Genomic DNA, 23,570 nt, shown 5'->3' on the forward strand with positions numbered 1-23,570 from the left:
GCTGTGGCTGTGTGTTGAGTGCTTGTTATGGCGGGGTTAGACATTATGGGAGCACTGAAGCGGTCCTGACTGAGACTGCTAACCCTGTGGTGGATAAGGACACAACTTAGCCCAATGTCCAGCCTGGCCACAGTTGAAACAGTAATTATGTCTAGTTCCTCTGAAGCCCCAGTTGTTACCCCTCTTAGTCCTCATTCCTCTTCTTTTAGTGCTGTTCTCCCAATGATGTGAGGCCCCATTTATGGGCTGTTGACCCGCCTGTTGCGGATAATAAGTTCGCGGGAACTGGGCTTGAGGTGGTGCTAACGCGGCTTGCTGTGGCTGTTGATAGACCAGTGCATATGGATTTGGAGGAGGGGCTGGATACGGATTATACGGGACGTAAGGTCCAGGTGGTTGTGCTAGTGTCTGCTGCACCGAGGTTTGTGACATTTGCTTTGCTTCTGCTTTGGTCATGTTCATCTTTTCCCTGCTCTGTTTATTTGTATCTATATGGCGTCTGACCTGAGCTTCCCAGTCATAGAAGTTCATGTACTTTAGTCCTATACTATCCCTTTCAGCTCAGTCTTTATGGTCACAGTCACAGATGATTCTATTGACATCCTGAATAACTGTTCAGTCATGCTATCCTCAAGAAAATCTTCCCCTAGTTTGTTGTTCCACAACTCTCTGATTCTACCTAAATAGGCTGCTCCTCCCTCACCATCCAGTGGTGGCATCGTCATTAGCTTAGAAACATCAACCATTATCTTTGTTGTCTCCATATCTTAACTGCTTAGGGAGGTGCCTTGTGGCTGAACAAAAACTGCAGTTATGATTGAAAAGGGTCAAATCATTAAGAGAGTCAGGAAAAAATGATAATAAAAATATCTTTTAACTAACAATTCATATCCCTAAGAATTTTTTTATTTTAAAATAAACTAATGGTCGTGCACTCTCCCAATTAATAATTATCGTCAAACGATGTCTTCAGTCACTGTTCTGGCTCTCCTGTCCTGTAACGGTGGTGCGCACAGCGACAGCGCGCACGGCGGAGAGCTCAAGTTTGGGTGGAGGCGGGGCTGCTCTCTGACTTGTGAGTGCGGCGCGCGCAGCGAAGTGGGTAGGGGAGGGGCCGCTCTCCGTCCGGTGAACGCAGCGCTTTTGTGGGGGCGCGCAGCAGAGTGCAGCTGAGCACTTTTTCAGTTTTTAGTTGGAGCATGCATCTTCATTATTTTAAATTTTTTCTAGCTTTTCCTGCACGTAACTGCTCTATTTATTTTGTCTAATGCTTTCTCACCTACTCTCTTCCATTTTATGGCCTTGGTTGGTTAATGAAGTATGTGTGTGTACATTAATCTTTATTTTATATACCTAACTTTGGCAACACGATGGTGTCCATATGACCTGTGTTTGTGAGATGGTGGATTTACAGTTTGCTCCCGATACGGACGACACAAGCATTCATGTCTTTGACATGGCATGCTGTGCCATGCATGGAAAATCCTGTTATTTCACATGAACCTAACTCTTAACTTATCTATGATATGTATCTCAGTAAAACTAAAAGGGAAGTGGTCTAGATCCATGCATCTACCTTACTGAACAAGTGCCACAGACCCTGACCTCTGAACTTGCTGTGTAAGTTTAAAAGGGAAGTGGAATTTTCCATAAATTATTTATGTTTATTGTTAGAATAATATGCATGAAGAAAACTATTGCTATTTACAAGACCAAATTGATTGGTAGGAAGGCAGATGAGAAATGCTGTATACACTTTGGTTTTCTTCTAAGATATGTGTAGGAATTTCTGCATTATTTTATTCCAGCACATCTGTATACTAAGGAACACGGACATTAATCCAGTTAGTTTTAGTTAGTTATCTTCACTGTGGCAGCTGTGTCTGATTTGGCCTCGGCTGCTGGTGATTGTCAATCACTCAGCAGCCGAGGCCACTCTTATAAAAGCTCCCACTCGAGAGTGGAGGGAGAGAGGTGAGCAGAGGCACGTGTTTTGCGGTCTGCTCGGTGTCGTGTGTGTGCCAATAAATATGTCGTGGAACCAACCCTCTTGCGGTCTGGCGGATCCTTGGTGCTGGGGGGGGAAACCCACGGGTGGCGGCCTCAGGCCTGCTACATTGGAGCCCAACGTGGGGCCCCTGAGGACCCAGTGCCTGCAAGGGAGGGAGCCAGACCAGGAGGGAGAGCTGATGAGCAGCTTGGGCCAGATACTGGCCCGGATAGAGGAGATGGGGCGGGAACAGGCGGAGGAGAGCCGCCTGTTCCTCGGAACCCTCCGAAACCCGCCGGCGCTGTGGCAGACTCCCGTTCCCCGTGACCCGCCGCCGACCCCCGAGCCGTCGGAGCTGCCGACCCCCGAGGTCCGGGACCAGTCGGAGCTGCCGACTCCAGAGCCCCAGGACCCGTCGGAGCTGCCGAACCCCGAGGTCCAGGACCCATCGGAGCTGCCGACCCCAGAGGTCCAGGACCCATCGGAGCTGCCGACCCCAGAGCCCCAGGACCCGTCGGAGCGGCCGAACCCCGAGGTCCAGGACCCATCGGAGCTGCCGACCCCAGAGCCCCAGGACCCGTCGGAGCTGCCGACCCCAGAACCCCAGGACCCGTCGGAGCTGCCGACCCCAGGACCCGTCGGAGCTGCCGACCCCCGAGGTCCAGGAGCCGTCGGAGCTGCCGACCTCCGAGGTCCAGGAGCCGTCTGAGCTGCCGACGACCCATGTTCCCCGGGACCCGACGCCGCTAGATAGATAGATAGATAGATACCAACCCCTGATCCCCGGGGCCCGTCGGCGGCGCCTGTTACCCCTGCCCCGTCCCCATCTCGGCTGGCTTCAGCTCCCCGTCCCCCCGTCCCAGTCGACCCCAGAGCCCCCACGTCCCGAGCCCGGTCCCCCAGAGCCCCTCCTCCGCCCAAGCTCTCATGGGGGGGGGAGTAGGCTAGGCCGGATGGAGCCCCGGCCTAAATCGAGTGGTGTGGCAGCTGTGTCTGATTTGGCCTCGGCTGCTGGTGATTGTCAATCACTCAGCAGCCGAGGCCACTCTTATAAAAGCTCCCACTCGAGAGTGGAGGGAGAGAGGTGAGCAGAGGCGCGTGTTTTGCGATCTGCTCGGTGTCGTGTGGGTGCCAATAAATATGTCGTGGAACCAACCCTCTTGCTGTCTGGCGGATCCTTGGTGCTGGGGGGGGAAACCCACGGGTGGCGGCCTCAGGCGTGCTACATTCACTAAAACTCAATAGTTCCTATTGTTGAGCTTTTATCAAGACTGTCTTTGTGTCATTTACCATATTTACATTTTTTATTTCCAAGCAGGTATAATTGCATCGAACCATGACCAATAACTACTACTTCGCAATAATCCATCTTCCTTGTCTATCTTCTATCTCTTTGTCTAAAGCTTCTCCTATGAGCACAGCCAGATGAAGCCCGTCATGTCCTGGATGTCCCTGAGAAGGGTGCTCAAGTGTCTCCTGGCTGGTTCTCCTTTACTGGAGAAGCTCTCACTGGTCTCCCTGCCCTGCCCTCTGAACTGCGTTTTAAAGGATGTACTACATGTAATGGACTTGGACCAGTATCTCTTTGCAAATTCCACAAACTCACCTCCCATGCCACTTGGACGGATACAGCGTATTGACCTGCCGCGCACTGATGTGAAGATGATAAGTGAGAAGTTTAATGCAACGGAGCAAGAGACTCAATCATGTAGATGTGAGTCACTGCTGGCGGATCAGTCAGCTCGAGTGGTTGAACTGCGAGACGTCCAGTAAAGTCCAAGTTGTCTAGTTGTGAAGAGATGAGCGGCTTCCCATACGGGAGCAACACTGTTAAAGGTGGACGTGAAGGAGGATAAATCAATTATTCAGATAAAAATACAATGCATACCTTTTACCATGTCAATTACATTAGTATCTCAACTCGTATGACTACAACTCTATAACTTGTCTTACTTCCTATTCAATGCTAAACATTGATTTTACAGACTGTTTTTTTTCACTGACAAACTGCAATTTGTTCTTAATACACGTCTCAAATTCAACCATGTTATTCCTATAGGACCTTAAATACATTGTATGATATCAATATGTGTGAGGTTGTCCTTTCAGGACACCATACAAGTAAAAAAATCACGATGTTTCAAGTTGTTCTTTGATATAGACTTAGCAAAGGATACCCATATTACTCCCTATGTTTATGGTGTTTTGAAACAACCCAGACTGATAAAGTTGTTTTCTCCTATATTCCTATGGGACCTTACATTGTATCAATATGTGTGAGGTGGTCCTTTCAGGACACCATACAAGTAAAAGAATCACAAGATGATTTTTAAAAATGTTAAATATTTGATATAGACCTAGCAAAGGGTACTGTCGTGTTGTAATGGTTTCTATATATATTTGCACATGAAAATAAGAAAGTCTATGGTTTTAAATTAATACATAAGAAAGCTAGGATAAACGATGAAGGATATTCCAAAGAATGTATGATGAAAACATAGAAAGTCCCTGTCACTGAAAATATGATTATTGTATTATTCTTGCAACTGTACTACTGACTGTAAGATGTGTTGTGCTTATTATAACTATGGCAAGACGTGAGGATGAATGAAATGTATTGATTTTGGGAGGCGTAGTCAGAATGGGAGTTTCTACTAGAGCTCGTCATAACAGCTGTTTTAACCGGAACCGGAAGTATACAGGACTGTCTCAGAAAATTAGAATATTGTGATGAAGTTCTTTATTTTCTGTAATGCAATTAAAAAAACAAATGTCATGCATTCTGGATTCATTACAAATCAACTGAAATATTGCAAGCCTTTTATTCTTTTAATATTGCTGATTATGGCTTACAGCTTAAGAAAACTCAAATATCCTATCTCTAAATATGAGAATATCATGAAAAAGTATACTAGTAGGGTATTAAACAAATCACTTGAATTGTCTAATTAACTCGAAACACCTGCAAGGGTTTCCTGAACCTTGACAAACACTCAGCTGTTATAAATCTTTTTTTTTACTTGGTCTGAGGAAATATTAAAATTTTATGAGATAGGATTTTAGAGTTTTCTTAAGCTGTAAGCCATAATCAGCAATATTAAAAGAATAAAAGGCTTGCAATATTTCAGTTGATTTGTAATGAATCCAGAATGCATGACATTTTTGTTTTTTTAATTGCATTACAGAAAATAAAGAACTTTATCACAATATTCTAATTTTCTGAGACAGTCCTGTATATGCTTTGTGATCCTTATTCTTTTATTAAATACCTTATATTATAACTTTCTGAATCCGGAACTTTTTCCAGCACTATGACCTGGCAGATCTTTTTTTTTTACTTAACAGTACCCAGATTACTCCCTATGTTCATGGTATTATGAAACAACCCAGACTTATAAAGTTGTTTTCTCCTCGTTCACATTCCAGCCAGTAGATGGCGATATTGCGCTTTAGTCCTTGTTGCAACCCGCTCTTAAAAGAAAACGAAGAAGAATAATGTGGGCGGGGGTTGCATTCGGTTCCTCAACTTCTTATCCGGGCAACGTGGAGTCAAAATCAAACGCACCGTGATCGAGACTTCCACGTCACTTACCGGAGACCTGCCACATACGAGCTCAGCGTTAGCCAGCGGTTAGCATCTGGCGGCACTGAAATGTAACTAATATTTTTCAAGAAAACGGAGGGACTTTAATGTATTTGCGAGTAAGTATGAAACGATGTAAAGGCCACGGACACATTACTTCTCAGTGTTGACACGGTGCGTAACGGGACTTCTCGCTCCGTTAGCTAACCGACAGCCGAACACGTCACGTTCGTTACACCAACGTAGCTAGATATCCACAGACGTCTGTAAACGTTCGCTTACTTTATTTCTTATTTTTCAACTGGTTTTCCTTCCCCTCTCGTCCTTTCTATTTGGGTCAGTTTTAATTCGTTTAAAATCCCGTTACAGCAGCGCAACGTAGCAATATATCCCAACAGATGAGTGTAACCCATCACTCGTCTTCCCGTTTTATCCACCGTGAGGCTGTTTTTCTCATTCAAGACCTCTGAAGTTACCTTACAGATGTTAAGATGTTCGCTCTTTGGTCCTGAAAGGTCACGATGACGAGTGCGGGACCAGCGATGGAGCCGTGGATCAAGCCACAGCTCCGATCTGCAGGAGACTGATCATTGATTTACAGTTTTAAGTACACTAACAAGTACAAGACGTCGGCATCATGGGAAGGTTGGTTTGCTGTCATTCATGGGGATGGGGATTGTTTCGTGAACTTGTATCAAATCTCATCTCTGGGATAATGTTAGTCGTACTCTGCTCAGGCTCTCTTCTCTTCCATCTGTTGACAGGATCAGCTTCTCGTGCCTTTTCCCAGCACCGTGGCATTTCAGCCTCTCGTCCCAGGTTCTTCCTCGGCTCCTGGTACCTTCCCTCAGACAGCTGCTCTTCATCGGCCTGGTGCTCTGCCTCATAGGACTGCTCTACCTGCTGCTTGTCACTGGAAAGGGGCACGCCAGATGGATCAGAGAGGAAAATCACTTCCACAGGTAAACTGCTAAACATCTGCTCCGTGTTTATGTTGCAATGACCACAGGCAATGGTGTCTTAACACATCTCTGTTGTTCAAAAGGCACTTGGCAAAGGTGAATGATGTGGATGCAGCAGATACAAGCAACCCCAACCTGAACTACGGCCTGGTGGTGGACTGTGGCAGCAGTGGCTCCAGGGTATTTGTGTACTGCTGGCCCCGGCATAACGGTAATCCCCGTGAACTGCTGGACATTCGGCAAATGAGAGATCAACACCGCAAGCCGGTGGTCATGAAGATCAAACCAGGTAAGACACGCCTGGCTCGGGTTCTCGTTAATAAAGACGGTATTTAAAGGAGAGGACATGTGCATTCATTAACGATTAGCACTGTTTCTTAGACTTCTTACATGATGAAATATAATGTAAAGCAAAACCATACATGCTAGCTTGTTGTTTACCCTCTAAAAGATATATTTTTGGTCGTTGTGTTTTTCCTTTTAGGTATCTCTGAATTGGCTAAAACACCTGAGAAAGCGAGTGATTATATCTATCCACTTCTGAGCTTTGCGTCCGAACACATTCCCAAAAATAAGCACCAAGAAACTCCCTTGTACATCCTGTGCACCGCCGGAATGAGAATCCTTCCTGAAAGGTACCGCCTGGTTTAATGAGCATAATCTCATCATGTTGCCCCAGATATAAAAAGAGTTTCAAGAAATGTTCATTCCCCAGGTCTAAACAATGTTGCACTGAAACGAGAGAAGCATTGATGTCATACATGCCGTATATCTTATGAGGCCGTTTCTGTGATTATTTAATCTCAGTCAACAAGAAGCACTTCTTGAGGATCTGAGAACTGACATCCCCGTCCACTTCAACTTCCTCTTCTCCGATTCCCATGTGGAAGTGATTTCTGGAAAACAGGAAGGTAAATAAAAGGGAAAATACAAATATATGAATACAAAGCAGAATGCTGAGTGTAAAATGTATTGCAATGCAAGCGCTTTATTTAGATTCATGACTTCATCAAACATTTGGATCGTACCATATTCAATACAATGCCATGGTTTTGATTCACCACGTCTGACGTTGAAAGACTTTAAAGGCAAACTAACATGGGCATCAAATGATCATTGATAGGCCCTGATTTATGGGATTGAAGATGCTTGTAAAAGTGAATATATTAACAGAACAGTTTGTAATCATTTGTTTTAGGTGTCTATGCATGGATTGGAATAAACTTTGTCCTCGGAAGGTTCAACCATGTGCACGATGGTAAGGAGTACCAAGTAGTAATTGAATTGTAGTAACGCTGTATATCATTCATTCACGTGATATCCCTGCTCTGCCTGACTCCATCACCTCTCTCCTGTTAATCCTTCAAGATGACAAAGCTGTCGTGGAGGTTCATGTCCCAGGCAGCGATCAGCAGGAGGCGCTGATGAGGAAAAGGACTGCCGGTGTCCTGGACATGGGCGGCGTCTCCACACAGATCGCATACGAAGTGCCCAAAACTGTAAGCTTTGCTTCTCCACAGCAGGTTATTATCCACAACCAATTCTGTTTTTGTGCCGTTTTTGTCACTCACCCTTTGTTCTTCTCCCTCCTGTCAACCGTTGTCATTCCCTGGTTAAACCCTCTGTGCACCATGTTTGTCCCGTGGAGATGGTCTGCTCTCCATTCATCACTATTGAAGGCATACTGTAAGCCTGCTGCATGACTCCATAGCAGGATTTTTGGACTGAAACCATTGAGTCATAGACGTAGTGACCATCAAATGCAATGGAGGTTGCCCGTGTCAAGATCTTTGGTTTGTGTTGTTGGTGATTTACGTACTTAAGCAGGTTTGCTATGCACTCGTTGTCCTTTTTCTCTCTCATTGGGCCTCATTCACCAATATATTCCTACGATTTTTTCCTTAAATTTGTCCGTTAGGTTTTTTAGGAAAAGTCAGTTCCATGATGTGATCTTTAACCACAGAAATGTTTGTATCTTATAAAAATGTTTTCATAAATTTAATGAGTGTTCCATTTAAGTCTAATTAGCAAAGGTAAACGCCCTGCCAATCCCCAGAAAGGGGCCTTGTGCATTCACATAGATTCAGACGCCCAAACCAAAGTCGACACAGGAAACCTTCAGACTACCTTCCCATTTACATTATTATTTCCGGCCTGAAAATAAGCTCTAGGTTTTTATATAATAAAATAAAAAAGATATAATGTATACACTTTTTCCATAAGCTGTCATGTAAGAAAAGACCCAAAATGAACCCTCTAAACTACGGTAAGATACTTATTGAAAGTGAATCTGTATAAGAAGGATTCTGTCCCAAGCTTTCTGATCAATGTGAGCCATGGATGAGGTCGCGATGAGAGGGTTACACTTTAGTACACATTTCAGAGTAATTTCTATTCTACATAAGACTGTAGGATTGAAGAAAAGTTATTTTGAACAAATATGTCGGCACTCAAATGTACCCAAGTGCTACGATGCATCGTTCTCAAATGAGAAAACATTAGTGAATGTGCATGAATGGGTTTTAGGAGTTTAACAGTTGATGGATGAGGCCTATTGGATTTTCTTTACACCACGTGATGGTCGATTTGGATTTTCACTTCGTCTTGTTGGATGGTTTCAGCTTCTTTACTTTGTTTTAAAAGCCCACAAACAATAAATATTCATAGTATGAGGGTGTCATCATACCCAGGCTGATTTCTCCTTGTTCCCTAGGAGGAAGTTGCCAAGAACTTACTGGCAGAGTTCAACTTGGGGTGTGACGCACATCGCACAGAGCATGTTTATCGTGTTTACGTGTCCACCTTCCTGGGTTTTGGAGGAAATGCGGCGCGGCAAAGATACGAGGAGAGTGTCGTTAGAAATACCGCCACTCGAAACAAGTGAGATCCACAGCCATCTTCTCTTTTTTTGATATGTTTTCTATCCTAGTCCGTACAGAGTATTACGTGTACTGACTTGTGACTGATTTCTCCAGGCTGTTGGGTCAGCGTATGGGCGAGACCGCAGAGTCTCCCCTCCTGGACCCGTGTCTTCCCGCAGACCTGCGGGATGAAATCGGTCCATCGACGCAGAAGCTGCATCTGCGAGGCACGGGACACTTTGACCAGTGCCGACAGATTCTGCAGCCGTTCCTCAACCGCACCAACGAGACCCTGAGCTCCCTCAGCGGCATCTACCAGCCCGCCATCGACTACGCCAACAGTCAGTTCTACGGCTTCTCTGAGTTCTACTACTGCACGGAGGATGTGCTGCGCATGGGAGGGGACTACAACGCTTCCAAGTATGCCCACGCTGCCAAGGTATATCCAACAGAGTCGAGTCCAGCTCCTGTTCACCGTTTCCAAAGGACGCGAAGACGACTCAAATTACTGGCTCAATCTTTTTTCTTTTTTTCGTTGATTGGTCTGCCAGTGAATTAGGTTGTAACCTTTAAGACGGAACATGAATTACATTTTTAATTCAACATTTTATACTTTTAATTTTTACCAAACTCAAAATGAAATATTCTTTTAACACAAAATCAGCATTTTTAAACACCATGAAATTAAACCAATCATTTCACCATTGCCGTCTTTGGGTTGAACCGTGGAGTGACCTGAAGCGTCCTCTCTCGGCTGCTTGTTTTTTTACAAATGCATCAGAGCATCCCCACAGGTGCTCCAAATAAGCGACACTGATTGCTGCTGCACTCTGGGAAATGTAGTCTCACACAACGAGGCCCTCAGATTCAGCTCAACAAACATAGAAAGATCATAACTGCTCACGGAGCATGCCAGATAAACCCTCAGTGCGTTCCTCCTCTTGATGTCTTGCCACTCGAAACTCTCCTGATGTCATTTTTACATCTACAGAGTTACTGTTCCACCCAGTGGAAGACTCTGAGGGAGCAGTTTGACTCTGGCTGGTACGCCTCGCATGCTGACCATCACAGACTAAAGTGAGTCACACACTGCTTCCAACTTCCAGGATTGTTCACATTACAGGAAAAAAAATAAGATTGTTTATCACGGTTTTATTTTCATGTCTTCAGGTACCAGTGTTTTAAATCCGCCTGGATGTATGAAGTCTTGCACTCGGGCTTCTCTTTCCCAGACAACTATACAAACCTGAGGACGGCCCTCTTGGTCCACGATAAGGAGGTCCAATGGACTCTTGGAGCTATTCTTTACAGAACACGCTTTCTGCCTTTGAGGTAGGATGGATTTTCCACATTCTTTGTCACTTTACCGATAAAACCGTACGTAATGATTGTTAATAACCTGTTCTTTAATGTTCGTGTTGGACTGATTGGCTAATCTTCAGAGCTATTATTGACAACAACGCATTCTAATTTTAAACACGAGTGGAGAGAATTTAAATAATTCTAAGTACCCTGGGTTGGCTGGTGATGGGCAGAGCGCCACGATTACAGAGACGGTGGCTTTGTGATGCATTTAGCAGCCGGAGCTAAAGCTGAGGGAGGTTACTGGTCTCAAGCTTCATCCCAACTGGGAAACAATACTCCCTCAAAGCCTATACTTAATGACAAATTATATATTAAACCGAACTACAAAAACTATTAAAACTAGAACGGGCACTCGGTAGAGCGCATACCTTCGCATATCACAAGATTGGGCATTGAATTATGAACATTTCGGCATTAGTTGCAGGCCAATTGGATAAAAATTGACCGTGCTATAGTAAAAAGAAGATTTTGACCTTTTCTTGACCTTTGACCCGATCGATCCCAAAATCTAATCAAATGGTCCCCCGGATAATAACCAATCATCCCACCAAATTTCATGCGATTCGGTTTAAAACTTTTTTTGTTATGCGAATAACACGCAAACAAATAAATAAATAAATACACGGCGATCAAAACATAACCTTACGCTTTTTCAATGCGAAGGTAACAAACCAGTATCTGTTAATCTCATGATATCGGTGATTTATTAATGGACTATTGGGTCCTAATCCATTTTACTTTGTATATGATCTGGTTTGATAGGTTTGATTCTTATCACATGTTCCTCTGCATCCATTTAAAGCATACTTCCATGAATCTATATATCCTGCCTAACCTACTCTGGTCTTAACATAATGAACGATAACTGAACTGAATGTTTTTATACACAGTATTTCTTCTTTCACAGCAGGTCTAAAATGTATGTTTGTCTGTTTCTGTGCCTCTTCCAGGGACATACCTCAGGAAAGTCTGAAAGGAGTTCATTCTCACTGGCGGCACAGCTTTTCCTTTGTCAACAACCACTATTTATTCCTGGCTTGTTTCTTCATTGTGTTGTTGTCTATTGTGCTGTACTTACTGCGACTCCGCCGCATCCATCGGCGCGCCACCCCTTCCTCTGTGACGTGGTTGGAGGAGGGCCTCGGCTCACCCAAACTCCCGATCAACCTCTAAGCCTTTCGTAGAGTAAAGTCTGGAAAGCATGTCTGAAATTCCAACGCCCATCTAATTTTTTTCTCTGAGGCCATCTGCTTGTTCGGTGAGCTTTAGAAGTCTGCTCCCCTGAAAACTCTTTTACGAGTTAAAACAGAGATGCTATTGAGAATTTGACATATAGGAAGATTATACGCGAGTCTACAGGCTTACCTGAGCCATGAACAGCTTTGTATTAAAGTTGTTTAATAATGACATGTCTTTTTTTTAGACATTCTTACATTCTTGGCTGCAGGTGTCCTCTTTGATTTTTAATAAAGAAAAAGATAACGGTACTTTGTTCACTATCAAATGATCCAAATGAATAAATAGTCTATAGCTTGAATTTCACAAAGTTGGAAACCTTGGACATTTGCCTTTCTTTCTGCCTTTTATGTCTATCATCAACATTTTTTTGTTTTTGTTTGTTTTTATAGTTGGAAAATGGTACAAGCACTCGCTGTTTCTTACAGGAACCTCAAATGCAATGCGAATAATTGTTGGAAGCAGCAAGAGATGCACTTCCCAGCTGGAACGTTTGTTTTTTGTGCGTCTCCCTCAAATGTTGATGCCTCAACAAGACAAGTAGCCTTTCAGAGCTATACTAGTGCAATACATGTCTTGTCACTGTTGGGGAACTCTCCAAAACACGTCTTTTCTTTTGTCAAGAGTATCGGTCTCTTAAAGCCCTGCTGCAATTATATTGTTGGCTCATCGGACTTTAAAGTTGGAAACCGTTGCATATATTTACGTTGGACTTCATTTTTGGAAGCCGTCATACCACTGCTGTGAGGGGATTGTAAATGAGGGCACATGCCCCAGTATTTATAATTTTTTTAAAACGGTCTATCTTGAAATGTCTGCACAGATGGATGCAAAATAAATGTCCAATTACAATTCAGTAATAAAGTGTTTATGGTATATTTGTCTGGCTGTTTATTCCATGAGGAAAAGATCAGACTACTCAAACTGTCTTTCATTGCAGTGAATCTGAAACCAGTGGTCCTTAAAGGAGAACGTTGCACAAACTGTCACTGAAACACTGAAAAGTTCATGATTCAACCCAGTCTTGTCAACAGATGTTTGGTCTCTGGAATTTGAGTTTAAATGTTACTTGGGAGAATCAATCAAATGTATTGATCCGTATGAGTCACTGCTGTGGCGATGTCGTAATCCCACCCTGACGATGGGGAGTGAGACACACATCTCTTACAGTATTGTCACACTTTTAATGCCCAGAGCATGGTGCACACAGGAGAAGTATCAGGTTGAAATGTGCGCTGATGGGAAGTTGGTCTCAATTTATACTTTGGCTTGCTCATCCCCTTTGGTTACTTCGTTTAGTTATTACATTTCATGATCAGAGGAATTTGCTTACAGTCAATAGCCATATAACCTCAGAGCAAATACCGAAGACAAGTTTAAGAGGTGTTGTTTGACCTGACCCTATCGGTAAGGCTGCTGGTAATGGAAATTGGACTGTAACAATAATGTGTGAGGGTCCTCAGGTGTGGAATATAATTAGAATTGCTGAGCAAACGTCTTTATTAAGGTTACTTACAGTGTTTAGTTTCTCCATAACTGGTGAAAAAGGTGTAAGAAACAGCCTCAATGGAGCCTGCAGGTTCCCATCATCCAGCACTTAATGCACTCTGTGAGAGAAGAGTTAGTACTTAATGAACTGCATGTGGGACACACTACCAGGGGTGCTCACACTTTTTCAGCATGCGAGCTACTTATTATGTGACCAAGTCAAGGCGATCGACCGACGGGGGGGGGGGGGGTGCTAGTGACTTTTTCTTTGCTCTGTCCGTCCCAATGCGCGCAAACCGGTGTCGGGAGCTCCGCGGCACACGAGACGGCGGGCAGAGGACTGTCAACGCAACACGTAGAAACAGAAATGACATGCTGCTGCTGTAATGTGGCGCTATAGAGAAAGTGACAGGGGGGCGGGCCAAATTTTTTTTATGTCATGCGATCTACCAATACTACGCCGCGATCGACTGGCAGGTCGCCGCGATCGACCGGTCGATCGCGATCGACGTATTGAGCACCCCTAGACCATCCTGTGTGCTTTTAACAGAATTATATTAATAGCCTGCATTTATTACAACATCAACAGTAAAACAGCTTTGGTCATACATATCAATATATTATCGCATTTACAGATTGAAACCTGGGATGAGAAGATTTTTTTTTTGTAAACATGTTCACAGTTCTTATAATACAACTAACCATTTACTCGTTCTGTTATACATCTGAATCAGAATTTAGACTAGTTCAAATAAAAGTCAAACTGAGCCTTGTTGTAAACAGTATAGAAACTAGAACGGGCACTCGGCAGAGCGCATACCTTCGCCGCAGCCACTTTTTTGGTACTTGGCATGAGAGTGTGGGGAGCTTGATGTCATGTGAACATTTTGGCATCAGTTGCATGCCAATTGGATAAAAATTTACCGTGCTATAGTAAAATGAAGATTTTGACCTTTTCATGACCATGACCATGACCTTTGATCCGATCGATCGCAAAATCTAAGCAAATGGTCCCCGGATAATATGCAATCATCCCACCAAATTTCATGCGATTCGGTTTAATACTTTTTGAGTTATGCGAATAACACGCATACAAATAAATAAATAAATAAATACACAGCGATTCCGCATTCTCGAATGCGAAGGTAACAAGTTGAAATGATTAACTCTTTAAGTGTCAAATAGTGTCTACAGATGAAGTGGTGCCGACTATGCTTCTCCACCTTTAAAAGATGGAGGTTGCAGTCTTCCAGCTCTGAATGTAGTTTCCCTACTTAACATGCGTGTATACGAGCTGTAACAACACTGCTCCAACAAGTAGCTCTTTGAGATCCGAGGCTCCTTTAACGCTCAGTCATTGCAGAGTCACTCTGCTGGGCCAACACGCCCACAGTGACACTGCAGTCGGCTTCGTGTTTCAGCCAATGTGCATCGTTTTATATCTCATTTACAAATAAAATATTTAGACCAACCGGTTGAAGAAAAGAAGTGTCAGATATATTTCTTGTGTGTCACAAGAAAAGTGTATTGACAGAACCAATGAATCTTTAGTATATTCTTTTGTATTAACTATATTATCGACGTTTGAAAGTGTGATAGCAATGTCCCACTTTTTATTCAAGAACTGAAACTAAAGGAGGATGTGGTTTGACGGGAAGTAGGGATGATGTGTCTGGATCAGAATGTACGACTGTAAAAGGGTAACAGGTGAGATGAGTGACGTTGTTGTGCAAATTGTCTTTATCCATTGTACTTCTTGAATTGAAAACATTGAATATTTTTTTCTTCCAATCTAAACAGTTAAATATCCAGGGAAAAAAACAGTAAAATAATTTGTAAAAAATAAGAAATATGTCCTGTAGGTTTATGCTCCCTTTTGCCACTTCTTCTAGTCGATCATTTAAATCTATTTTTGTTTTGCTTTTTCTATTTCTTTTCATGCTGTCTATGTTAAGCCCATTAAAAAAATAATATATATATACAATTATTATTATGAATGTACTGCATTTCAGATAGTGTACGAAAATGTATATTTCATTAATCAGTAACAATGTTCTTGATTTAATAGTCAGACAATATACAAAGTAGTAAGAGTGGGATTCACTTCGATCAACAACAGCATTAAATAAACGCTAATATGATAATGAATCAGTAAAAATAATCCAAAATACTATTAATTTGACTCTCTCGAACGGGGGCTTTCTACATAACGATGCCTATAGTACATATTTGTTATGCATACTGCTACCACTCAGTAGCCTGTGGGTCTGATTGGGAGGGACATATTCAGTGCAAGGAGATACGTTCTGATTAAAAAAGGAGAGATGCACGATTTATCTTTAGTAACAACACAAACAGTTATCGCCTGATAAGGAGACCGAACCCACTAATCTATTCAAGAAGGAACACTGCGATTACACATTTGCCAAACCCATTCAAACCCAGAGGCGAGCAGGGATGCACAGCAGCGCAGCGAAGTGTCAGAGGAATCCACCACGGAAACTTTTCATTGGCCGCCTCAACCCAAGAGCCCGTCCGAGTGTCGAGTATACGAACAACGATTGGTCCGTGTTCACCGTAGCCACGCCCCCAGCGGGTGACGTCACACGGGCGCTGGGACTCCCGTAAGTAGAGATGGTGTTGTGGTCGTCCACGCCGCCGACACCTCTCTGAGTGCGCGCTGCCTTTCTTTGCACGGGAGACCGAGGGACCGAGGGAGCGCATGGAGCTGAGCTCGGATCCTGCGGCGGCCGCCATGTCGCCGGTCCCGAGCAAAGACGACGACGACGGCGACGGCGACTACGAGAGCTTGCCGCCTCATGTCTCCGTGGCGACCCACATGACAGCCGGAGCCGTGGCGGGCATCCTGGAGCACACGGTGATGTACCCGGTGGATTCTGTCAAGGTAACGCGCACGCATGCACGCACGCTCGCGCTCGTACTGCCGCTGCGGCTCGTTCACTTAACTCGCCTCAAAGCTTCGCTAACCCCGAAGACGGCTGGCTGTCGCTCTGCGAACCACCATTAGCTGTGGAACCTTCCCCGTGCCCATCCTTCGTTAGCCTCGGCGGTGGCTAATTCAAAGCACGGCAGCCGACTTGCTTTCAACTGCACGAACTAGTCGAGCAGGGTGGCGTTACTCCAACCCGAGCGGAGCACCACGTGTTACTGGAGCGAAGCCGAGTCCCGCTCTCACTGCGCTTCGCCTGCGTGTCGGTGTAACTTTGCTAACGTAGCAAGCTGAAGGTCCAGTGTCACCTTAATTTACACCAAGTCACGTTTAAGTTGGGATCATTTGAGTCTCGAGCTCGCTTGGCTGCGTGTTGAAACGTGTCCATGCTATCGTGATTCCTTCCCAGGGTGTTTTTTAATTGTTTAATACACGTCACAAAATGAGTTATCCAGGCTTGCCCTTCGTAGAAGTCGGGTAAGTGAAGGTCAAGTACCTGGTTTTGCTGTAAAGTATGTCAAACTGCCTTGAGATTTACAACCAGAAGTATGACGTCACCTCCATTCATTTTTTTGAAAATGTTGCATAACGATGTAGTGTAGTTGCAAAGTATACGTTTGTGGGCAATCCAAGCAGATGTTACACAAAGTAAAGTGCGTATATATAGCATATGCATGTGCATAATATGAACATATTTATTTACTCATAATAATAATTTAAATAAATTTGGAGCTCATTCAAACCAACAACTGGTTTAACGTCATACATTCATACCTCAGGCTCAAATGACTGAAGTGTTGAAGTTCATGTTCAGAAACTAAATTAGATGAGTGTCTAGTTTCAATCCTGTTAAAAATTGGTTTGTGTCTGCAGAGCAAATCGCAAACTGTTGGTTTGAATGTAAACTTTGCCCCTACAATCCCCCTCTTCGCCTCAGCTGTTACAATCCGTTTTACAAATTTGTCATTCTGCTCTTATGATAATCTTTATGTGGTACAAACTTTTTTAACATACTGGATGAAAAACCACATTATATCCTCTTTGTTACCATGACATCGTCTTTCCTAATTAACGCCTCTGTTGCACAAACCACTGCTGCTATTTCCTCTTGAAGTTTACACAAGCAACTTTGCTTGTATGTGCTTCTTCAGTTTAATCCGTGTGTGTGTGGAGTTGACAGAAAACATGTTTCTAAATTGTATTTATTCATTTATTTTCTATTTGAGTTTTGTTAGAAAATGAATTTGTATCTCATAAAAAGCTTGAGGTTAATTTATCAGAACGTCAACAACGTGTAATAATTTCCACTGAACCGTTCAACCTCTCAGAAGTAAAAAAAATAAAAATAAAGTGCTTGGGGAGTATTTGTGCTATTGCCTAGAGGCGGATCTTATCGCTGTTGTGCACATTTGGAATCGGCCTTGCGCATTGGAGGGTGTGTGTATACCGTTGCTCTTCTGTTGTGTTGATTAGGAAACTGCCACTGAGCCAGCACCGCCGAAGTTGGGCAATATAGTTGGGAGTTTCTTTTGTTAGAATGACGCTTCAATGATTTTATTCGGTGGATAATGATAGAGATGAAATATTTATATGCAGACAGTGCTCATGTTTAATTAAGTCGTATTATTTGTTGTTTCACATGAGTACTGTAGAAAAAGGTAAATCATAAATAAAGAAAATATATTCTGTTGAGGATTTAATGATGATCTAATCTGCATGCTTGCTCTAACGTTAGACCTGAAACTGTTGGACTACCGTTTCATCTTCTGTCTCTACAGTTCCTCAACGTTTCATGTGAGACCACAGCTTTCTTCACATCCAAATTTGAACACACTTAATGTTGTTAACTCAACATTTTGTTTAACTTTTTTTCTGCCACTCCCTCCTGTTAGGGCAGTCCGTATGATGGTAAATTGTTTTGCAAAAGTACAATTTCTTTTCATTGGACACACACACACCCACATGCTCTTGTTGCATAGGACAGACGTCATCACAATGTTTCCACTTAGTCACACATTGTTGATTATGGCGCAACACTTTTTGAGGCAATCTTAAAATCTAAACTCTGCTACTAAATTCCGTCAAACGGAAATGAAATTGATATTTAATTGTTAATCCAAAGGGAAGGAAAGAAGATGGATGTAGCCTATCTCTTGAGCCGGCCCCAGACCTCTTTCCAAGTTAAAAAACGTGCTTTGTGGTGTCCGGATAACTCGGTGTGGTCGAGTCACACGAAGAGCTGCCTCAGCCTCCCACACCAGTCAGGACCTCGCTGCTGCCAAGCCCACTTCATGTCAGAACAATGTGACACCTTCCAGCCACTCAGAGTCACATGTATGCCCAGCTCCGGCTTTAGTTCTTCAGCTAATGTTGAACAATGCCTTAAGAATCTCTTCATTCTTTCTCAGACAAGGATGCAGTGCCTGCAGCCAGACCCAAATGCACAGTACAGGAGTGTGTATCAGGCTCTGAAAAGGATCATCAAGACAGAGGGGGTCTTCAGACCGCTGAGGGGCCTCAACATCACCATGATGGGAGCGGGACCCGCGCACGCGCTCTACTTTGCCTGCTACGAACGCGTCAAACGTTCACTCAGCGACGTCATGCAGAGTGGAGGCAACAGCCACTTAGCCAATGGTACACGTCCCCACGTCTCAACGCCACATCACTTGACTGTCATTTTTTAAACAAGTTATCGCATTAAAATAATAGGAGTAAAGTTCGGATGTATTATTTTAATGCGATAACTTGTTTACATATAGAGTTATAAAGCCATATTTGAAGTATGACCCAAACATGCAGTGCATTTTAGCATTTAAACGGCATGAATAATTTGTAAGTCACCTGATCGCTGCTATGAATTTAAAACATGATTATAATTCTTGTATGTACATGTACTCACAGGTTTGGCAGGTAGCGTGTCCACCGTTCTCCATGATGCAATCATGAACCCGGCTGAAGGTAAAAAAACAACACATGTTCTATTGGAAAAGGTTGCTCAACTTCTATGATTGTACCTTTTTTTTCCAACAACTCCATTGACAAGAACATGACTTGATGAGTGTCATCTGTGTTTCCAACACCCCGTGGACTTCATTCCTGCCTCACAGCTCCATAGTTTAAACAAAACTATGAGCCGCCTCATTTTTTTGCATAACAATCTACATACACAAGTTTATTTTGAGTCAATCCCACGTGCAGCACACCGCCCTGCGAAAGAAAATACTCTAGAACAACGACGAGAGCGACACGAGGTGGATTGATCCTCAACAGAAAATAGTGCACAACAAATGCGTAACTTTCCTCCAGTTTGAGTTGAGTAAAACATAAAAGGAAATCATCCATTTATTAATGAAACTATATACGTGTGGCCCACAGTCTCGGGAGGTCACACAAACAAACTGATGCATTGTTACCTTCGCATTGAAAATGCGGAAGGTTATGTTTTAATCGCCGTGTATTTATTTATTTATTTGTATGCGTGTTCCTCGCATAACTCAAAAAGTATTAAACCGAATCGCATTAAATTTGGTGGGATGATTGGTTATTATCCGGGGCACATTCGATTATATTTTGGGATAGATCGGGTCAAAGGTCAAGGTCATGAAAAGGTCAAAATCTTCTTGAATCGCATGAAATTTGGTGGGATGATTGGTTATTATCCGGGGACCATTTGATTCGATTTTGGTATCTATCGGGTCAAGGTCAAAATCTTCTTTTTTCCGGTCAATTTCTATCCAATTGGCATGCAACTAATGCCAAAATGTTCATAATTCAATGCCCAATCTTGTGATATGCGAAGGTATGCGCTCTACCGAGTGCCCGTTCTAGTTTGGTTTGTTTTCATGAGACACATTGAAGATCTCAAATAATCCCCAGCCATATCCTTTAAAACAACACAGCGGGCCATCGGCTCACTCGCCTTTTGTGTCACCCCATTCTTCAAAATCATTACTTAAAGTGCAAAGCATAAAGTTGTTTTTATAGCATGTGAAATGTATGCGATCCTCCCTGCTCACACGGTTACTTGTCTTCCCCCGGCTCAGTGGTAAAACAGAGGCTGCAGATGTACAACTCGCCCTATCGAGGACTTTGGGACTGCCTCCAAACGATAACGCGCACCGAGGGTTTGGGAGCCTTCTACCGCAGCTACAGCACCCAGCTGACGATGAACATCCCCTTCCAGGCCATCCACTTCATCATCTACGAGCTGATGCAGGAGCAGCTGAACCCTCAAAGGCTCTACCACCCCGGCAGCCACATCGTGTCGGGGGCAGCGGCGGGCGCCATCTCCGCAGCCATAACCACTCCGCTCGACGTCTGTAAAACTCTGCTGAACACGCAAGAGAACGTGGCGCTGAACTCCGTGAACATCAGCGGCCATTTATCGGGGATGGCCAATACCTTCAGGACGGTGTACCGGCTCGGTGGTCCCGCTGCCTTTTTTAAAGGGGTCCAAGCTCGGATTATATACCAGATGCCCTCCACGGCCATCGCCTGGTCAGTGTACGAGTTCTTCAAGTACTTCCTGACGAAGCAGCAGTTTGAACAGGAGGCGGGGCCTCGGGCGATGTAGCGGGAAGTGCTTGTCTGTGTGTGTCTGTGTGTGTGTGTGTTACTATTGTTAACAGGGCAGATGCAGGAGGAAGAGTTGAACGCTCCTCTTCTTCCTGCTCCACCCCACAACGCTCCGAACTCTCTCTTCTGCATGTGGAGGCCGTAGAATTGAGGTTTTTCTCCAATGCTGTTTACAGATGTTAATGTTGGAACTTTTTATTTATTTTGTTAGCTTTCAGAGGCTTATATTTTATGGATGTGGAGGAAACGCAATGCTGATTGTTTATTTCACTGTGTATTTAAAAACAAGACATCGCAACTCATTCCTCATTTCTCACTCTTGTTGGCAATAGTCGCACATGTCAAGTGCCTCATGAATATTAAACACCGCTTCACCATTTATTTTTATTTTTGCCCTCTGGTTTCTGACACAAGCTTAATTTTCTCAATTCTTTTGTAGCAGAGTTTTGTAAAGAGGGATTTTATTCTGAAACACGATTAACTTGGTGGCTCTTTGACATATCTGAAGTCAAAGTTGAACTTGCATAATTGAGTGTATTATCATTTTGCTTTAAATGCAAAATACCATATCTTCCCACTGAGAGACCCTCCTCTCTCAGCATACGTGTGTGTCGGCGGTGCTCGTCCAGTTATTTGCCTTTTTAAACCCAACGTTGCTCCTAAATCATGCTCAATAATAGTCCCATTTAAAGAATCGCACCTTTTGTAGAAAGACGGCAGTTTGTACGTATCCGGCTGAGGGTGAGATCATTTCTGAAAAACTGCATTCCACGAGTCCAAAGGTGGATCGAATAAATATATCACTTGGGACATTGTCCACGTCTCCACCTCCACGTTCATTTGCACCGGTGTGCTGTTTTGACCTTGAGAGACCTGATTTGTTTGTGTATCATATTGACCTTGAACCTAAGGATTGTCGATGATAAATAAACAACTTTTTTTTATAGTGCGACTGAAACTTAAGTGCATACTTTCTGTCATCCAAAATGTAACTTTAACTTCATTTTGAAACTGGGTGATCTCTTTGTGATGAGACCAGCAACAGTCTGATTGGCTGGTGAGCAGGCGATGCTATTTCCTTTACCGTCACCCAACTTGTTGGAGTTTCCTGTGTGCTCACTGCTCTCTCTCTCTCTCTGACATTCCTCCAGATATCGATGTTATCCATCAAGCCGTTAGATCTATTTATTTAAAATGTTGGAGTTTTCTTTCTTTTCTCTTCAGAGTTCACCTGGTCACCAACCCTCAGCAGCTTCTGTGTGCTTGAACAGTGGGATAATTGTTACTATACCAAAGACATGCTTTGTATTCTATGCATTTACGACTTGAAACCTGTCATTACACGACTGTTTGCCCGCTTGGAATACCACGCCACATGTTTCGCCCCATAGTTTCCGATCAGAGTCGTGTGCAATTAATCACATCCATTTAAAATCCCCTCGAGGCTTATAGTCAGAAAAGCATTTTCATTTTCCTTTAAAAGAATATTTCAATGAATGTACTTGAAAAAAAAACACTTAAAGTGAAATGCGTATGTTATTCTGGAAGGCTTTCAATATGTTTGGAACATTTCATGGTGACCTATTTATTTGTGGTTTTTTCAACTTCTTTTTAGAGTAACTGTTTCGAAGTCAGTTGGACAAGTGATTTCAATATCACATAAATGAGCTGTGTTCTGATTTTGAATATGAATGTGTCGCCATTAGCATAGATTCATGATGTTATATTCTAAGCCAAGTGTAATTACAGTGTGCTGAGTTTGTTGCCCATATTGTGATCAGTTTGATTTCTCTGGGGCTACCGACAAATCTCCACTTCTAATATCAAGTTAATCATTTGATAAACAAAAGTAAAATAAAATCAGATTAGTTGTTTTATTCTTTGCATTATAATTACAACCAGCACTAGTTTCCCTCCCCCATCATTCCTTTGTGATGTTGATTCATAAACCCAAACTTTGTCCGAGTACTTTTAACATGTTTCTATAGATGCTTACATTTTAAAGGGGACAGGAGAGATACTATTCTAGATAAGGATTTAGTACACTCAAATAATTGAAATGAGTGCTGGGATGTTTTTTTGAGAGAGACCCATCTCCAGAACAGGAATGCTGGGAAGTATCACCATGCAAATATTAAATGATTGTCATAATGCTGCTACAGTATGTAACACTGGAGCTGAAATAAACATGCAAGTGAAGAATTCTTTGTTTTTATGCGTTTGGTTGTTGCTTTGATATGCTGCGTCCTCTTTGAGTCCTTTACCTGCTGGGGAAGATGGTGCTTTACTTTATTCTTTCTGCATCATAATAAAATCACCAAGAGCATTACAGGTTAATGGGGCTTTAGTTTCAATGACCACCTTTCCAAAGCAACTATATTTCCTTCTGAATAAGAAACGTGAGAAAACAGTCAGTCAAACTGCTTTTGAGATGAATGTTTCCGTATAACAAGTAAAATACAGTTTGAATTAGTACTCACTTAAAAGAGTGAAAAGACATGGACAGGAATGTAGTTATGACCTCTCCCTTCTTTCTTTCTGCCTGCACTGATTGACT

General features: G+C 43.1%; 2 protein-coding genes across 3 annotated transcripts; both read left to right on the forward strand.

Moving 5' to 3' along the window:
* The first annotated feature begins 5,575 nt into the window (after positions 1–5,575).
* Positions 5,576–12,873, forward strand: entpd4 (ectonucleoside triphosphate diphosphohydrolase 4). 2 transcript variants are annotated; one of them, XM_056418046.1, is made up of 13 exons: positions 5,576–5,692; positions 6,089–6,218; positions 6,338–6,535; positions 6,619–6,824; positions 7,020–7,170; positions 7,343–7,446; positions 7,734–7,793; positions 7,904–8,058; positions 9,249–9,415; positions 9,511–9,835; positions 10,388–10,473; positions 10,567–10,728; positions 11,712–12,873. In XM_056418046.1, the coding sequence occupies exons 2-13, from the start codon at positions 6,211–6,213 to the stop codon at positions 11,932–11,934; spliced, it is 1,845 nt and encodes a 614-aa protein (XP_056274021.1). In that variant the 5' UTR covers positions 5,576–5,692; positions 6,089–6,210; the 3' UTR covers positions 11,935–12,873. The 2 variants fall into 2 exon arrangements, with proteins under 2 accessions (XP_056274021.1, XP_056274022.1); XM_056418047.1 differs by having other exon boundaries at positions 7,904–8,034.
* A 2,665-nt stretch (positions 12,874–15,538) lies between these two features.
* slc25a37 (solute carrier family 25 member 37) lies at positions 15,539–23,217 on the forward strand. The gene is made up of 4 exons (XM_056418057.1): positions 15,539–16,390; positions 18,844–19,072; positions 19,340–19,396; positions 20,482–23,217. Exons 1-4 carry the CDS (start codon positions 16,208–16,210, stop codon positions 21,009–21,011), a joined length of 999 nt encoding a protein of 332 aa, XP_056274032.1. The 5' UTR covers positions 15,539–16,207; the 3' UTR covers positions 21,012–23,217.
* The last annotated feature ends 353 nt before the right edge of the window (positions 23,218–23,570 follow it).

The sequence above is a fragment of the Pseudoliparis swirei genome, chromosome 7 (genome assembly GCF_029220125.1).
Source record: "Pseudoliparis swirei isolate HS2019 ecotype Mariana Trench chromosome 7, NWPU_hadal_v1, whole genome shotgun sequence".
NCBI lineage: Eukaryota > Metazoa > Chordata > Actinopteri > Perciformes > Liparidae > Pseudoliparis > Pseudoliparis swirei.